Raw genomic sequence first — 16252 nt, 5'->3', positions numbered from 1 at the left:
CTTTTCTTCTCTTTCATCACAATCCCTCTGCTCTCTCTTCCCATCTGTTCACCTCTGCTCTCTTTCTTTCCATCTTCTGTGTAGATTTCTGACTCGAGGGGGGGTTATAAGCTAATGGTAATGCTGTACCATTTCAAGTCATGCAGCAGCGCTTTGAGAGCGGCTGCCAGAGCAACCCCACCCTCTGCAGAACAAAAGAGACCTCACACTACTTGCTCCTCTTTCTAATTAGCATTGCCATTTGTGGGAATGTATATGGGGATGTCAGAACGCTGCACAGTTGCTGCACAATAAGTTACCACCAACACAGATGAGAACGCTGTGATGGGTCTATGAAACAGGAGGAGCTTGGGTGGTGGAGTTACATCTAGAGTTTAAACATCAATCATTATTGCGCTAATTTTGAGATATTAATACATTTAAAGTCAACAAATAAAAAAGCAGAGTTTGGCCTCTTAACTTCTCCTGGCATTTAAACTGCATTTTTGTGACATTAAATCAGATTTTCCGTAATATGCGATGGATTACTTCATGGAAAAAACAAAGGTATTTTTAGAAACTGGAGTGAACTGGTCAAGCCTCTGAGTGTTTTTAATCTCTTCCTTTATTTTACGTTGACAGGTAGCCACAGGTGTCATTGAATATATGATTGAAATGTTGAATTTCTGCCTATGAAAGTGACTGTACACATGAGTGTAAGGGATAAGCAGCAGTGAAAGGCCATGACCAGACCATGCAAAGAAACAGCTGCATGCGCACACATACGCACACACATAATGTATCCATACAACTGAAGGTGCAAACACTGGACGATCAGCCTCGATGCATATTTCCAACTCATGTTCATTAGTTTTTAATGCAGAACACCCAAGGTGAATTCTCACATCCTGAATCAGAATGGGACAAACACACACATACACACACCTTTGTGTCAGTAAAGCCACATAAGTTCTAGTTACTGAGTTTAAATAATTATTTTGTTGTTTGAATACAGTCACAGTCTGCTCAGCAGCATCATTCCCCTAATCTCTTTGTACGTATCAAAATAATATTATTGTACTTAAAGGACCACTGTGCAGAATTTAGTGTCATCTAGTGGTGAGGTTGCAGATTGCAACCATCTGAAAACCTGCAACCATCTGAAAACCCCTCATCTCACCCCTCCCTTTCCAAGCGTGAAGGAGAACATATGGAGGTCATGGAACTCATCAAAAACACAAAAAGCACTCTCTAGAGCTGGTGTTTGGTTTGTGTGTTATGGGTTACTGTAGAAAGATGGCAGTGCATCATGGTGGACTCTGTGGAAGAGGACCCGGTAACATGAACACAACAGTTCTTATTTTCAGGTGATTATACATGAATGAAAATATACTTATGAATATTATATTCCATCTATGCCACATTCTGCCAATAGACCTCCATAGATCCTACACACTGGTCCTTTAAGCTGTAAACCAGCTTTTAATGGAATGGTGATCACATCCAACTGGTGTGTGTGTGCTTGTAGTGCAGTGCTTGCCGTGCATAGTATGTGTCATCTCCAGTCTGGCTTTGTGTGTCTGTGTGAATGATTCATTAGCTGCTGATTAGTAGCTGCTGTTTTGCCTTATCAGGACCACCTTGAAATCAGCACACACACGCACGTGCGCACACACACACACACACACACACACACACACACACACACACACACACACACACACACACACACACACACACATCACCACAGTTTGCTTTGACCTTTGACACCTAACTGTATAGCATTTCAGTGAAGAGACACACACACACACACACACACACACACACACACACACACACACACACACACACACACACACACACACACCTGTACATATGTACACTCTCAGCCACCACACAAACTCAACAGTATGTCATGTCTGTGAAGTTTCTGTATAAACTGTGCTTAGATAAAGGCACATGAACATTCACCATCTGCATGCTCTCCTGTCTTTCATCTGTGTTTTTATGAATGACTGTCAAAGCCCCTGTTCAGTCTCCAGTTTGTACTACTGCAGCCTAGCAGGCCTCCTGATCTGCAGATGACAGGTCTTTGGAGAACCAAGCCCTCAAAATGTTCTGCTCACTTCCCCAACTCACGAAATGTGGCATATGTGTTGTGAGCTCATGTAAGCATGCAAATTAGAGTGTGTGTGTGTCTACTCTTTCAGCTATCTTTGTGAGAACCAAAGTGAGTGGTAGACCTTGGAAGTGAGGACATTTTTGGAAAGTGAGGACATTTTGGTGGTTCCTCACTTTCAGACAGACCCTCAAAGAGCTGTTTGAGGGTTAAGACCAGTTGGATTACGTTATGTCAGTGAGTGTCCTCGCAAGGATTAAAGTACAAAAATGAAGTAGAAGTGTGTGCGTGCGTGCGTGCGTGCGTGCGTGCGTGCGTGCGTGCGTGCGTGCGTGCGTGCGTGCGTGCGTGCGTGCGTGCGGCCCAGCCTGCCCACTGGCCCAACAGCAGTAGCTGAGCTGAACTAACTGACCCTACTTTCCATTAAACAGGGATGTCATGAGCACGGAGAAGGTTAACTGTAGGATGGAACAAATGTTGGAGGGAAGTTAAGAGATGAAGGAAAAGGAGGGTAGAGTGTGGTAAAGATGTTGAGAAGGACAAAATGAAATATGAAGACAAATGATGAGAGGGTAGATGGAAGGATGAGGTAACAGAAACCTCACCATGAAGGCAGGGATAGGGACTGAACTCCGGACTCTGCTAAAACAGAGACCATGTAACAACCCTTCATCTCGGCCTCGCTCTACTCACCCCGTCCTTTTTCTCCTCTGCTCGGCGTTCTTTGCTCCTTTCCTCCACATCTGCTGCTGAGTGCAGTAGGCCTTGTTGTGCTTGGTTGGACTTCCAGGCCCCAGACTCTCAGAGAAGAGCACGGAGCCGTGCCTCTCCTGTCGGCAACGCGGTTCGGTTGGGTATGGCACACAGCTGTTGGCCCTGTCCCTGGACGGCTGCTGGATCGGCGTTAGCAGCTCTTCCTGGACATGTTTGAAATGGCCCAGCTGTAATGTATTGTGCTGCTTTTCATTTGATTTATGCTTATTTATGGAAGGCCTCCCTGTAATGTGTGCGCTAACAGGCGTGCATGTGTGTGAGTGAGCACTGGCAAGTAAAAATGTGTTTGGAGTAGAGAGAGCGATTTTGTGTGTGTGCTCATGTGTCTGTGCACCTTTACTTTTGAGGGACCCTCAGACCTCAGTGGTGGGGGGTGGGAGGGGGGGTTAGTTGGCTGCAGAAGCAAAGCATTTGAAATCCAGAAATTAGCTCACTGTGAAAGAGCGTCGCTTTCCTCCCTTTCTTTCCCTCTCTCTCTCTTCTAAAGAACACTGAGTGAATGCATGAATAACTGAAAGCATCACATCACATTCCCCTGCTTTCCCCTCATGTTTTCCACTCTTGTTTTTGGCTTTGTTGTTGTTTAAAGCTAAGGCCTCTTTTCATGTGAACACATGATAAATAGTTGAGAACACTTGACGCCGAGCCTTCAGTTTTTCCTAACTGTAGTGAGTTTTTCAGGGGAAATTGATGACACAACTTTCCTCTGTGGGTGTTTCTTTGGGAGTTTTGTTGTTATGGATAAAAAAAAAAATTGTACAGTGAAGCACGTGTATGAGCATGCTGTGCCTTTCAAATAATCTTCCACCAAATAGAAACATGAACACATAGGTTTGACGTAGCTTTTGTGAAGTGAGGCCTCTCTGAATGACAAGTACAAAGTCTAAAAGAGTGCTAAGTTGGAGAGTGAAAGAAATGGGAATGGATAGTGGTCCATTTCTGGCTAATATTTCTTCCTTCTCACATTGCTTCTCTCTCAACTTTAACTAGGTTTAGTGTCACATAACTACAAAGCTGCCAAGCCAAATCATGGTAATGGCCCCAGAAGTCAGAACTACATGAGAACTCCCCAGTGCAGCTGTTTGAGTCAGACCTTGGCAAAAATACATTTGAATCTGGTTTCAAATATTAAGACTACTTGTGGTGTGTTAGGTTTATCTTTTAAGGCACTCAACTGGCACAGTAGACTTCATGTATTGGAAGTGTGTTCAGCTGTGTGTATGGTCAAAGCTGTGTGTATAATGCAGTGAGAAAGAGCGAGTTGTCAGATAAGAGAGAAATACATTAGACTCCATTACATTACAAGTAATCGTCAATCAGTTTGACGTACGTAATTCCTTCAGAATACTTTATCTAGCACTGCAGCATAAGGTTTTTGTCTGTTTCTGTCCCTGTCCAGGTTCAGCTATTGTACGAGCTCCTCCTCAGCTGGAGCTCAACATGGGCTCGTCTCCAGAGGCATGGCATCTTGCGTCAGAGCTCCAGTATCCCAGAACCCCCCGCCGGCGCTGCTCCGTCCTCCCCAGTGCGCAGCAGTGCTGGCACCGCCCTGCCAGACACCAGCACCTGCAGTCCCTCTGCAGATTTTGGCTCCCCCACAGAGGTTTGTTTTTCTCACCAAGTTACATATTTCATTTGGTCACTTCAGTGTTTTTATGAGAGTTTTTTATGAAGTGTGAGAATCATGAATGTGCACATCTGAGCATCATGGGATGAGATTTGATTTGCTCTTGCTGTAAAATGATTCACTGTTTCATTCATTCCTTTGTGTGCTTGATCTTACTGCTGCTATTGCTCCTCCTACCATATCACACAGCTCATTATCATCCACTGTGAACGCTTTGTCATTAAGCGTGTTTTTCTTGCTCTCTCCTTTCATGTTGTGCTACTTGATTAATAAGAGGCTTAATGGCAGCACCCTGCCAACACCCAACTACGAGCTTTTATTTCAAATCTAAGGTGCTATGAGTCATGCAATAACACATGCGATGTAAGCCTTTGTTGTATACATAATTCTGCTGCTGATTTATGATTTTAAGTGCAAATATTGTATTTTTATTGTTATGAGAAGTTGAGTCAGCGCTAACACATGCAGTTTGTCTAAAAAAAAAAAATCTGTTTTGTTTGGGAAGGATTTTCAAAGCTGGAAAAATCTCATCAGTGCTTGTGTTTCTTTCGTTATTTTTTCTTACCCAGAGCAGACACTCCGGATAGGCTGTGAGCTCTGTTTGATTCGTGTAAGCTGGGGCTTGATTAAGTATAAACCTGCCTCTTAATTTGGGGAAAACAATAACCTGTATTTACATTTTTTGCTCAGATAAAATATCAAACCCAGAGAGTGGAGTATGGAGTGCAGTGCAGTGCAGTGCAGCGCAGTGCGTGCAGGCATGTGTGCAGCCAATGGAAAACTTGCCATCAGAGTTTTTTGGGAGTAACAGCAGTGTTATTTTTCCCTTCATCCCAAGGTGATGCTTATCCTTGGCTTAGGTAATGTGGCAGGAGTTGTTTCTCCTGTCTTGTACAGTAGCAGCATCAACGGCTAGCGGGGGGTCCACGGCCTTGGGGCCTCAGCCGCCAGGGCCTTGTGTAATATGTTTGTGTATGTTCGTGTGAAGTACAGTAGGATGCATGAAATGACTGTGTTGATGAGTGTTTCTGTGGAAACCAGCCCAGGGTTTTAATGCTCTTTGACCACCTGGGCCCTGTCAGCAATGTGGGGCCCCTGTGATCACAGCACAACCATCATACCACCCTGAGAGGCAATAAAGTGTGTCTTTGTGAGTACATATACATGCGAAAAGTGTTTCATACGTCGATGTTCATCTGTGCCTGCATTTGTTTCTGTACTATCAACATGTGTATGTTCTTGCGTCATGTGTGGACCCACAGAAGTGGCAGCGGTTCAGAATGGCAGTGGAGGCCCTATGGTATAGTGTGTCTATAACAAGGCCACAGAGGCCCCTGACAGCCCACTTGTCACTGTTTACCTAAGCACAAACACTGGTAGAAGTGTTTAGTCCTCTGGGAGGCTGACTGATTGAGCAAGAATGTAGGAGCTGTTTTGATAAGTCTCAGCAGTAGTGACAGCAGTCTCTCCCCAACAAGCCCACTTCCCACCCTCCTCCTCAGTCTTCTAGCTCTTCAACTCCATCCACACCACGCCCCCCAAAACCCCCTGACCTGCAGCCCCTTGCCAACCATTCCTCCACCCTCCACTATAAAGCTGACACAATATTCTGTGACATGTTCATATACATGTGTTTTGCTGGTATTTATAACAGGGTTTCCTTTCAGCCTGTTTTCTCTTCCTCTGTCTCCTCTTCCTTTCACGCCCCTCTGTTTGTCATACCTTTTATTCCTCTTTCTTCTCATGTTGATCCCGACCTGACGGCACTCATAACCCTAACTGACCTGACACTTGGTACCATAGCCTGAAAAAAAAGCTCTTTCCAAACCTGCCAAAAGCTTGACCACCAGCAGCTGCAACCCCCAAAACAACAACAAAGATTCCTCTGAAGGCACCAGCACCATTAAGTAATAATCTCCTGTGATAATGACTGCCATCATCAATTATATAAGTTATTTTATTGAATTTACTACAGAATGGAATGTAAATAATTAGGCCCAGTGGCGTGTCAAGTTCTGCTTTTTGCTTTTTTGCTTTTTCCATCTTGTAGTTGTTTATCTTCCTGTTCAGTCTCTCCTCCATGCATGCTTTATTCCATCTCTCCCATTTCTCCTTCTTCCCTTCTCTTACTACATCTCTGTCTGCACCTTTATCCCGCCTCTCTTGCTTCAATTCCTTTTTAATCTCTTCTCCCTTTCACTAAACCCATTGTGCCCTCGCGGGTTTTCTCCACCCTTCCACCTGTCCCCCAAGCCTTCTCTTTTTCCACTCTTCTTTCGTGATCTGCCTTTTCCTCCATTTTTCTTTGACACTTCCCAGCCTGCTGTTGTCTTCCAATGTTTGGGTCTCTCTGATGAGCAAAGACAAACTCTGCAAAGAAAATAAACCCGGATCCACAGCCCGTTTATAGCGCAGAGGCCCAGGAATTAAACTGTATACTTTACAGCTTGGCTTGTGGAGGTGTGGGAAAATAGCTCCCTCTCAGAGTGTGTGTGTGTGTGTGTGTGTGTGTGTGTGTGTGTGTGTGTGTGTGTGTGTGTGTGTGTGTGTGTGTGTGTGTGTGTGTGTGTGTGGGCCCCAATCTGGAAGCTCAGGAACGTGGCAGAGCCCACCTCTACCATCATCACAGCACCACATCTGTTCTTCAAGGCCTCACCTTGATATGAGGAGCAGGGGGTGTTTTCTCACGCTGATAAAAACAGCAACTTTGGCAGGAAATTATTAGTGATCTTAACTTTACTTTTACACTTCTTTTCCTCCCACACATTTTTCTGCTTTTTTTTCTAGTTTGCCTCAACAAATGTCATTGCCTCCCAATTTCACGTCATCATTTTTCTTCAAAATGCAAAATTACAGTTGTAAGAATCCTCAGGTTTATAACAATGAAAATTAAATACACTTTTGGGTTTTTTCCTGTTTTTCTCATTTAAAGCCATTCACAAATTCCTGAATTAAAAGTCCCCCCAAAATTTCTAAAAACTCTCGCATAATTGCAAAACAAAGCAGGAACGTCAGCCTGTTGATAATTTCTTTCTCTTCTGACCCTGGTAACATCAGTGACCCTGGTAACATCAGCTTGGAAGAGACAGAGTTTTTAAGTGACAGCAGCAGCTCTGGCGGGGAAGCAGGAGCAGTCGGCTGTCCGATGCTCCAGCGTAACCACGCTGCAGTACACAGTGGTCTGAGCTTCCCACAGCGCCAGCGGCTGGCTCCTGTTTCCACACATGACATTACAGAGCCTAATCCTGCCGACTGGCCAGAACTGTAAACTAAACAGTCCTAACCACACACACGCACACACACGCACACACACACAGTGCTATGTTTTGACTCCAGCTCAACAATAATTAGTCCCCAAATGGCAGTTGACACTAGAATATCTCTCATTGAGACTGACTGAACACCATTACTACTGGGCTCATATTACTCACTGCCGGTCGCTGTTAATACACACGTAGACACACACTCTCACACCTTGACTGTTTGGTTCCATGGAAACACATGACACCGCTAGGCACTTTATTGGAATAAATGCTTGTTCTAGGGAAATTAAGTGATTCACTGTTGTTTATTTAATGGTATTTTTGTTCTTATGTCCAGTATTTAAGTTCATCATTGAGGTTTATGAAGCTGCATATAATGTTTCGTACTGTATATAGACTGTTTATATATGTTTGATATAATATTGGACTGTATTTCCCCTGCCTGCAGAGGTTCCAGTGTCCTGCAGCCTAAATTCATGCTTGTGTTTGTGGAGTGTTCCTTTGTTTTCTCTTTATCTGCTAAATCTTAAATACCTAAACAGGTATGTATTACTTTTCTTAGTCTGAGAGCTAATGCTTCCCCTGGAGCGCATGCTTCTCATAGGTTTTACTGGTCCCCGTAGACTGTAATGTTGAATCTATTTTTGAATCGGCATAATCCTTAATTTATTTATATAATTGTCATGCGTTGTTATTGAGCTCTGCTGTCAGCCACCCTCAACTGCGCGATTAAATTAAATTTGCAAATTAGCGTGGGGCCCTCATCCCTCCGCCCAGCTGTGGAGCAGGGACATAGTTCCCTCATCTGGATCCTCTTTAAGACACTGTAATCAGTCCAGCAGCTGTGGGGTTTCTAATTGAGATGGTTGATAACCTCCTCACCAACCGCAGCCAGGCTCGATAACCATGACACAATCTGTCATTACCACGCTGCGATGGGAGAAGTTGTGGAAAAAGTGAAACCCTGCAATGCTAGAGCTGCAAATTGCCATATTGTTTGTTTGCAGGATTTCTCTTCCCGAGTCAGCCACACAGATACATGTTTGGAAAACAGATTTACCAGGAAGAGAGTGAGAGAAATCAAAAATGTCCCAGTGCTGTCATCCTCAGTGCCTTGCCAAACCCCCAGTAATGAGATGAGAGCTCACAAAAGGCAGCCTCCTCTGCCGCATCCTGCTTCCCTCTCCACCTCACCCCCCACCTCCGCCCCCGCCTCCAGTCTTCACTTCCCATTCTCTCCCAGGCTGTAAGACGTGTGTGTCCCGGTGCACTTGAGTGAAAGCAGGCCATGTGGGTGCTGGTGGCTTAGTTTGGGGTTAACACCAGTGACAGCTCCACACAATGGTCCCCCCCCCAGTAACAGACACACACATACACACACATCACTTAGCCCTGAGCGGAGTTCTACTCACCAGACACTGATGTCATTTACACACAAAAAGACTCGAAAGCTGGTGGTTGCTCTGCTTTGCTATGGCTACATGCACAACGACGAACTTTCAAACATACATACACATTCGCCAAACACATGGTTGGATAGTCAGTTTAAACAGACAGCAACACACATGTTGTATTTGTGCTTATGCTCTTAAAAAATGTCATTCTTTGTTTTGTGTCGATATGACTTGAATCTCTTAACTTACCATTCAGTCTTACTGCGTAAAATGTGAGAGTCTTCAGTCTTCAAGCTCATGTGGTAGTGCCCAGTTCTGCCTTTTCATATAGAGCTTGTTACCTTAGAGCTTGTTACCATCTTAGCCCTGATTAAACCAATCCTATTTTGTCTCCCCAGGGTGACTCGGTGCCTACTGGAGATGACAGCCCATTTGCCGACACAGTGACTCTGGAGCAGAAGACTAGCAGCATTGGTGGAACCAGCGGGAAGGTCAGCCTCTGGATGCAGTGGATGTTGCCCAAGGTCACGGTGAAACTGTTCGCTCCTGACCCAACTGCCAAAAAAACAGGTACCCCAACCATGACACGCAAAAGTTGGGACGCTATGTAAAACTTGAAACAGAATTTATACAAAAAACAATGAGGTTGATGAGGTAAAACATTAACATTGTGTTTTATTTGTCGCGTCTCAACTTTATTGGAATGGTGGCTTAGTAATACAGTCGTGTTAAAACTGATGGAGTTCAAATTTGTGATTTGTTGCTCTGAACATCCGATATGTGGTATGTCTCTGTACTTTTTCATTGTAACAACGACATTTATGGAATAACTGAGTATAGCATGAGCAGTGACAGTGACTATGTCTGAATAAAAGATAGATTCATTCATTGTTATCAAATTAAGATTGAGATTTAATAAATCTCTTAAATCAACTTAACACAAATAAATCTTGCTTAGTTATACAGTAAAGCAATAGAGAAACCTTCCATCTGTAAAGCAGGACTAGTTTTTATTGCAGATTGTGTGCAGTGTGAAAGAGCGCAAGAAGCCGCTTAGACTTTTTACAGTCTTGCTGTATCAACACTTAAAATGATCAACTTCCAACTCTTTTTCTCATTCAAATGTTGAGCGCTCGGAGGGGAAAAGCAGCTGGAGAGCATGAGGGACGGAGGGGAAAGACAAATAAATAAATGGGTGATGAATCCCAAGCGAACCAGCTCTTGTCCCCTTTAGATTTACAGGGGCGATGAAAAGCTAGATTTACCTTTAATTGGTGGCTGTAATATTTAGCATCTGCCAACCAGATCACCCATCTTAAGGTCCTTTATAGTGGAAATGGAAATTTTTGGAGGACATCACAGAGATGGTTTGACTTAGAGACATCCTAAATAGGCATTACTTAGGATTTGGGTTTAATATGTGCCATGTGAGTTGTGAGATGAACTTACCACTGGATTTTCTGTGCGCACCACATTAAGCATGTTATTGAAAACAAGAATTGTGTGTATGCAATATATTAGATGCCTAATATCACAAGTACATTCTTGGAGATAAGTCAGCCACAGATATAACTGCAGACAATCTGCTATGATGTAATATGTTTTTCAACTGCAAAGGAAATAAGATTCTTGTCTCTCCACAGAAATGGAAAAACAGTCATTCCAGACGTATTGGTCCTTGAGTATAATGTTATGCTATTATGTGTTGGAAGATTAGAGGTAGAAAATCAAGTATGAGTCTCCAGAGGCTCTGCTCAAGGCACAAATCAGTGGTACACTTTCCTTCTTTCAAGATGAGCCATGTAAGACGAAGGGACTAAGGGTTTCCAGGACTCTTACAGGGTGGGTTTAGAAAACTCATACATCAATATCAACACCGTGTTCGGAGACTATGAGTTTCTGAGTATCTAACAACTTGGGAGAGTTCTTTCCACATAGTATCCACAATAAAGCTGACAAGCCTTGTGTTTCAGTTTTAATAAGCCATTAGGAACCTCTGCGTTTCTCAGAATCACCACAAGGCAACAGTACAACAACAACCATAGTTTCACATGCATGAAGTCCATTTTCCCAAGCTAGCCTGTGATTGTGGGACTTTTTTGTGGAAACAATGAGAGAACCAACAGTTAAGCTCACAGGCTCAGTTCAGTACAAAGTTAATCAGTCCTCCTATGAAGCTTACTCACTTCGTCTGCAGTGGGTGGGTTTGTGTGCACACAAGGTGCGCTGAGGCACACACATGCAGTACTTTCTGATGAATACACACACTTTTGTGTCTACATGAGCAGTAAGTATTGTGTAAACACACAGGAACACACTCTCATTATGACCAGCTCAGGGATCTCTTATTCATGTTTTGCCTTATTTTCCACATATTTCAGTATGACTTCCTTTGCCAGCTGGGCAGTATGTAGGGATTTGCACATTTGTGTGTGTGTGTGTGTGTGTGTGTGTGTGTGTGTGTGTGTGTGTGTGTGTGTAGACAGGCTGTAATCAGCTTCAAAAACACACTGTTGTGCCCACTGTGCAGGAACTGATCACAGCAGTTGGACCACGACCAGGGGCAAGAGCAGAACAGGGTTAGGTGCAGTGCAGGTCCTCGCCCACAGAAATGAGATTCACACAAACAGACGAGACTTCCTCTGCTGACGTCTGAGTTCAGATGTATTTCCTGTTTGCCAAGTGGCATGGTGGCCATACAGCATGCTAAAACAAACGCAGCAGGAGAAACATTCACATTGTTGTAAAGTAAAGATTGACACATTTTTAAGTCGCCTCTCTCTTTGTCTTTTTCTCTGTGATTCACTTTGTGATCTGAACATGTAACAAAAACATTCTTTATTGTTTTCTGTTTTGTTTTTTTTTGTTTGTTTCTGTCAGAGATCTGTGTCATCAGTGAACTAGAAGACCTGAGTGCCTCAGTAGATGTCCAAGATGTTTATACAAAGATCAAATGCAAAGTCGGCAGCTTCAACATCGATCACTACAGATGCAGGTAGAGTACATCTCATACATGTAAAAACATGTATGCATCCAGGTTTCTTCTTTTTTTGTTAATCTTTAAGTCAGCGAACAGCATTGTCATATCATGTCTGACATGGCTCCAGCAGAGGCAGTGATAAAACCAGAGCCCTTCAGTTTGAGGACAGTCTTTATATCCACCAGGTCACCCTGCTGCCCCCACAATCACACTTGTGCTCTCACAGTCTTAGAGTCTAAACACACACTTACCACCAATACCACTAACACTGTGTCTGTTCCCACTTCTGCTCATATGGGTGATTTTTCGGATTATCACCTCAGCCCCATCATCTCTCCAGACAGCTGTTGAGGCGGTGACTACAGACAGGCAGATGGACCAATGGACAAGATGGACGGGCTGAACGGGCTCTGGGCTGGCCCAGCTCTGACTCACAAAGCAGAGGAGTTCAGTCAGTCCCTAAGTCATTTTCTCTGAGCCTGCGGTGTCTGAATCGATTCACAGAAACATTAACACGTTGTTAGGGGAGGAAAACCACTGGGCGATGTTCCACTGCATCCTTAATGGTAATCTCTCCCCACGTCAAGTTCCAGTCAAAATGGGGTAATTTAGCTCTGGGCTCTGAAATTATGAAAGCATGTATTGCAGCATGGTGAAACTGAATCTGCGACTTGAGTTCCTGTCAGTTAAAGAGGGGCTTATTTTCAATATCTAAATCCTTATTTTTTCCTGTATTTCTTCCTCCTTGCCTTGATCACATTCCTCTGTGATGGAATCAGCAGCTGTGTACGTGCCTGAGGTTTTGCTCTGTTGGGAAGAGACCAGTTTGCAGGAGGCAATTCCTCCTGTCTCTGTCTGAGGAGATAATGAAACAGCAGTGTCTAACACTCCAGCATGTTGCATCCAGCAGAGCAGAGCGCAGTTGTGTGTGTTTGCAGGTCTGAGTAGATGTGTGAGTAGATATGTTCCTCTAAGTGCCTCCTCCTCTGATGGAGCCAGACAGTGAGAGGGAGATGGACCATCCTTGGCCCTGCGCCTGTATGGAATCCCATCATTAACAATCGATGCTCTCACCACTGATGTGATAATAGATATTGATGCTGATTTGCCAGATTTTAAAATCACCTTTGCTGTTTCCCAGGCAAGTCGGAGAGGGGCTGAGGCGTTCGTCTTGGCTTTGAACCTGACTGGTTCGCAAGCTTCTCGCAGACCTCCGTGTTTCACTGTAGTCAGATGATTTATATTCTGTCAAGCCACATGTGTTACATACAGTATAGAGTATCAGCCTAAGCCAGGACAGTGTCAGTGGTTAGACAGTTTTAGAGTGTGAAGGTGTCGTGGGTCATTATATCATACTGCTCTGCTCTCCACAGGTGTGTGTCCAATTGCCTCTGAGACGGAGCCAACCTTAATCTTTTTAGTAGACCTGTATGCCTTCCTAAGTAGATAATGGGTCAATTTTCTCATTTCTAGGTTATTTCAGTTTAATGTGCATTTAACAACATGGTCTCAACACACTTTAAACCGACCAAAGTTTTGGCAGGAAGAGGCTCTCCATCATTCAAGCCAGGTTACAGTCATGAGTGTTTAGGACACAGTGGAGGACCTCTGGGCTCCTGGTGCACTCTAATCTGTATCATTCACGTAGTGTACAAGAAAGCCCACAGGGGTTGGAGTCCATATTAATCATTCTGAGCAGATAATTGTTAGGTATTTCACTACCCAGCCCAGGTTATTTGTGTGCAGTGGATCGGGTTAAATCAAGCTCGACGGAGAAAATGTCTCGTCTGGCCTTTGCTATCTCACTGCTGGATAATGAATGGAAAATTAGATAGGTCCGGCGAATGTGGGAGGTGGACATATAATTGAATCCCTGATTGTATCAAAATAGGAGGAGGACAAGAAATGTTGAGGAGGGAAGGGAAATGACAGAGAGGGAGTCCCTGGGGAATATGAAATAGGTGTGTGTTGAACACCGTAGTTGTGAGGCTCAGTCATCGTGGTGCAGTGGAGGTGAATGAAAGGAAAACATTGCAGCAAGGCGGTGATGATGATGATGATGATGATGATGATGATGATTGGGTATTAAACTCCATTTTAGGGGCTTCTCCTGTCCAGTGGGAAGTTTAGAAATTAGGAAGCTTCTTCTCCTCATTATTTTAGCCAGGTCTCTCCCCTTGCAACAGTGCTCCTTGAACTGTTCTGAAATGCAGAGGACCCCCCCCCCCCCCCCCCCCCCCAAGAGAGGACGGCCAGTGACAGTTCACCCTCAGTCGCTCCAAGGAGCAGCTCACACAGATTGGAGCTGATGTCTTCCAGCTGTTCCCCAAATGGCTTGGAGGGAAGGATGGCTGGATTGGAGCAGAGAGCGAGAGAGAGGGGGATGATGGGAGAGATGAATAGCTGTGGGGGGTCCATGTGTATAGTCACTCTTACAGCTGAGGGGAGATTACAAAGAGATTCACACAGAAAGGACTGACATACGCACACAAGATAACCATGCATGAAACACATGCACATAAAAACACACCACCACACCTACTCCTCCCTCACTGAACTCCCAGTATTCTGGTGGAAAGTAATGAAGAGGAGGGGGGGGGGTGTAAAAGAAATGATGCAGATGGTGTTGAACCATTGTGTGAAACACTTCACCATACATGTGTTGTGCAGGATTTGGAATCTTAGAGTAACTGTAACACCGTGATGCATGTATGTGTTTCATATACTATACCTTGAGTGGTTATGTTGTGCTGCATTGAAAGTGATGAAGGTCTTCATGTTAACTTCTTTGATGTCTGCTTTACAGGTGCTCTCTACTTCTGATAGATGGCCTCGACAGAAAATTGAAATGAAATATCGCAAACAATAATTAAGAAGTGTTGCATTTTTATTGGAGTTGGGACTGATCCAATCCAATATCGGTATTGATTGATGATACTGAAGTAATTCACTTACAGGACATTGGACTTTCGTCACTGATTGCGTCCAGATTCTATACTCTACTTAAAGTTAACTTATTTCAAATATTCACTTTGAAAACCTCATGAAGGAGTTGTCAATTTTTACTACAGTCTCATGCAACTTTACACATAGTAACACCACCCCAAACAACAACAATAATGATAGTATTCAAGAAAACAGAGCTTTAGTATCAGTGTCGATATCTGCAGTTATCCAAATGCAGGCATCAGAATGTAATGGGAAGTGAAAAGAGTGGATTGGTGCATCTCTGGTTTAAAATAATGTTACTATCAGCCTGTGATCCACTTAAATAAATGCAGTTTAAATACAGTTGCTATTTTAGAGATATTATCAATCCCTGCCACAACAGTGTGAGTAGTCCCAAATGTTCAAATTACGCTTGGCTTTGTGTGTTTCTCCAGGCCAGGCCAGGGCTGGCACTCTGGTCACTATGAAGGACTCATTCTGCAGTGCAAGGAGACAGCTGTGGTGAGGCCTCTGCCTGTCCCAAACCAGCCATAGCAGCCTTAGGCCTCTGTACACTGTGCCTCTGTCACTCTGCTGCTCCTAATCAAAGCCCCTCATCTCTGCTCATGCTGGACAGACAGGAAAACCAAGGAAGTCCCAAGAAAAACATTGTTTTTGGCTATAATGCAGGGTGTCTACAGATGCTCTGTTTTGATGCACCTTAAAATTACCAATAAATTCCATTTCCAGTAGAAGATTCCCCTGTCTCTCCAGTGGCTCTGGTTGGCTAAATAATCAAGCCAATGAAATCTGGTGATAACCGTTCTTCTGTGTGTTTGTGTGTGGGAGGAGACGCGGACATGGGCCTCCATTCTCTTGTTGATGAATTCTTATTCTGGTGATGGTCTTATACTGGTGTCTATTGAATGAAAATGTGTAACATAGAGCACAGTTTATATTATTTAAGCAGGCTAATTAAGCTAAAATTATTTAAAGATGAAAGTATTTTCTCAAACTTTATCTTGTGTATTGCTCAGGGATTTTAAGTGTGTCTTCATTGTACTTTTTCCATTCAAAATACGACTTCTCCTCGAATTAAACAGTTGCTTTAGTGTTGTTATTACCGGATAGTATAAGACCATTCCACTGTATTTCAGCTGGTTCAAGCTGGTGCAACTTTCTGTGGTT

The 16252-nt window shown here is 43.7% G+C and overlaps 1 protein-coding gene across 2 annotated transcripts in view; it reads left to right on the top strand.

Annotated features, from left to right (window-relative positions):
* LOC139333438 (intermembrane lipid transfer protein VPS13B-like) overlaps positions 1-16252 on the top strand; it is a 319141-nt gene that overhangs the window by 166458 nt on the left and 136431 nt on the right. For both annotated transcript variants that reach the window (XM_070965843.1, XM_070965844.1), the window contains 3 exons: positions 4272-4475; positions 9555-9726; positions 12037-12151. In XM_070965843.1, the coding sequence (XP_070821944.1) occupies positions 4272-4475; positions 9555-9726; positions 12037-12151 (491 nt within the window). The remainder of the gene's footprint in view (positions 1-4271; positions 4476-9554; positions 9727-12036; positions 12152-16252) is intronic.

This window comes from Chaetodon trifascialis, chromosome 7, assembly GCF_039877785.1.
Source record: "Chaetodon trifascialis isolate fChaTrf1 chromosome 7, fChaTrf1.hap1, whole genome shotgun sequence".
NCBI lineage: Eukaryota > Metazoa > Chordata > Actinopteri > Chaetodontiformes > Chaetodontidae > Chaetodon > Chaetodon trifascialis.
The sequence above is the reverse complement of the archived record's forward strand: the minus strand, read 5'-3'. Positions and strand labels throughout refer to the sequence as shown.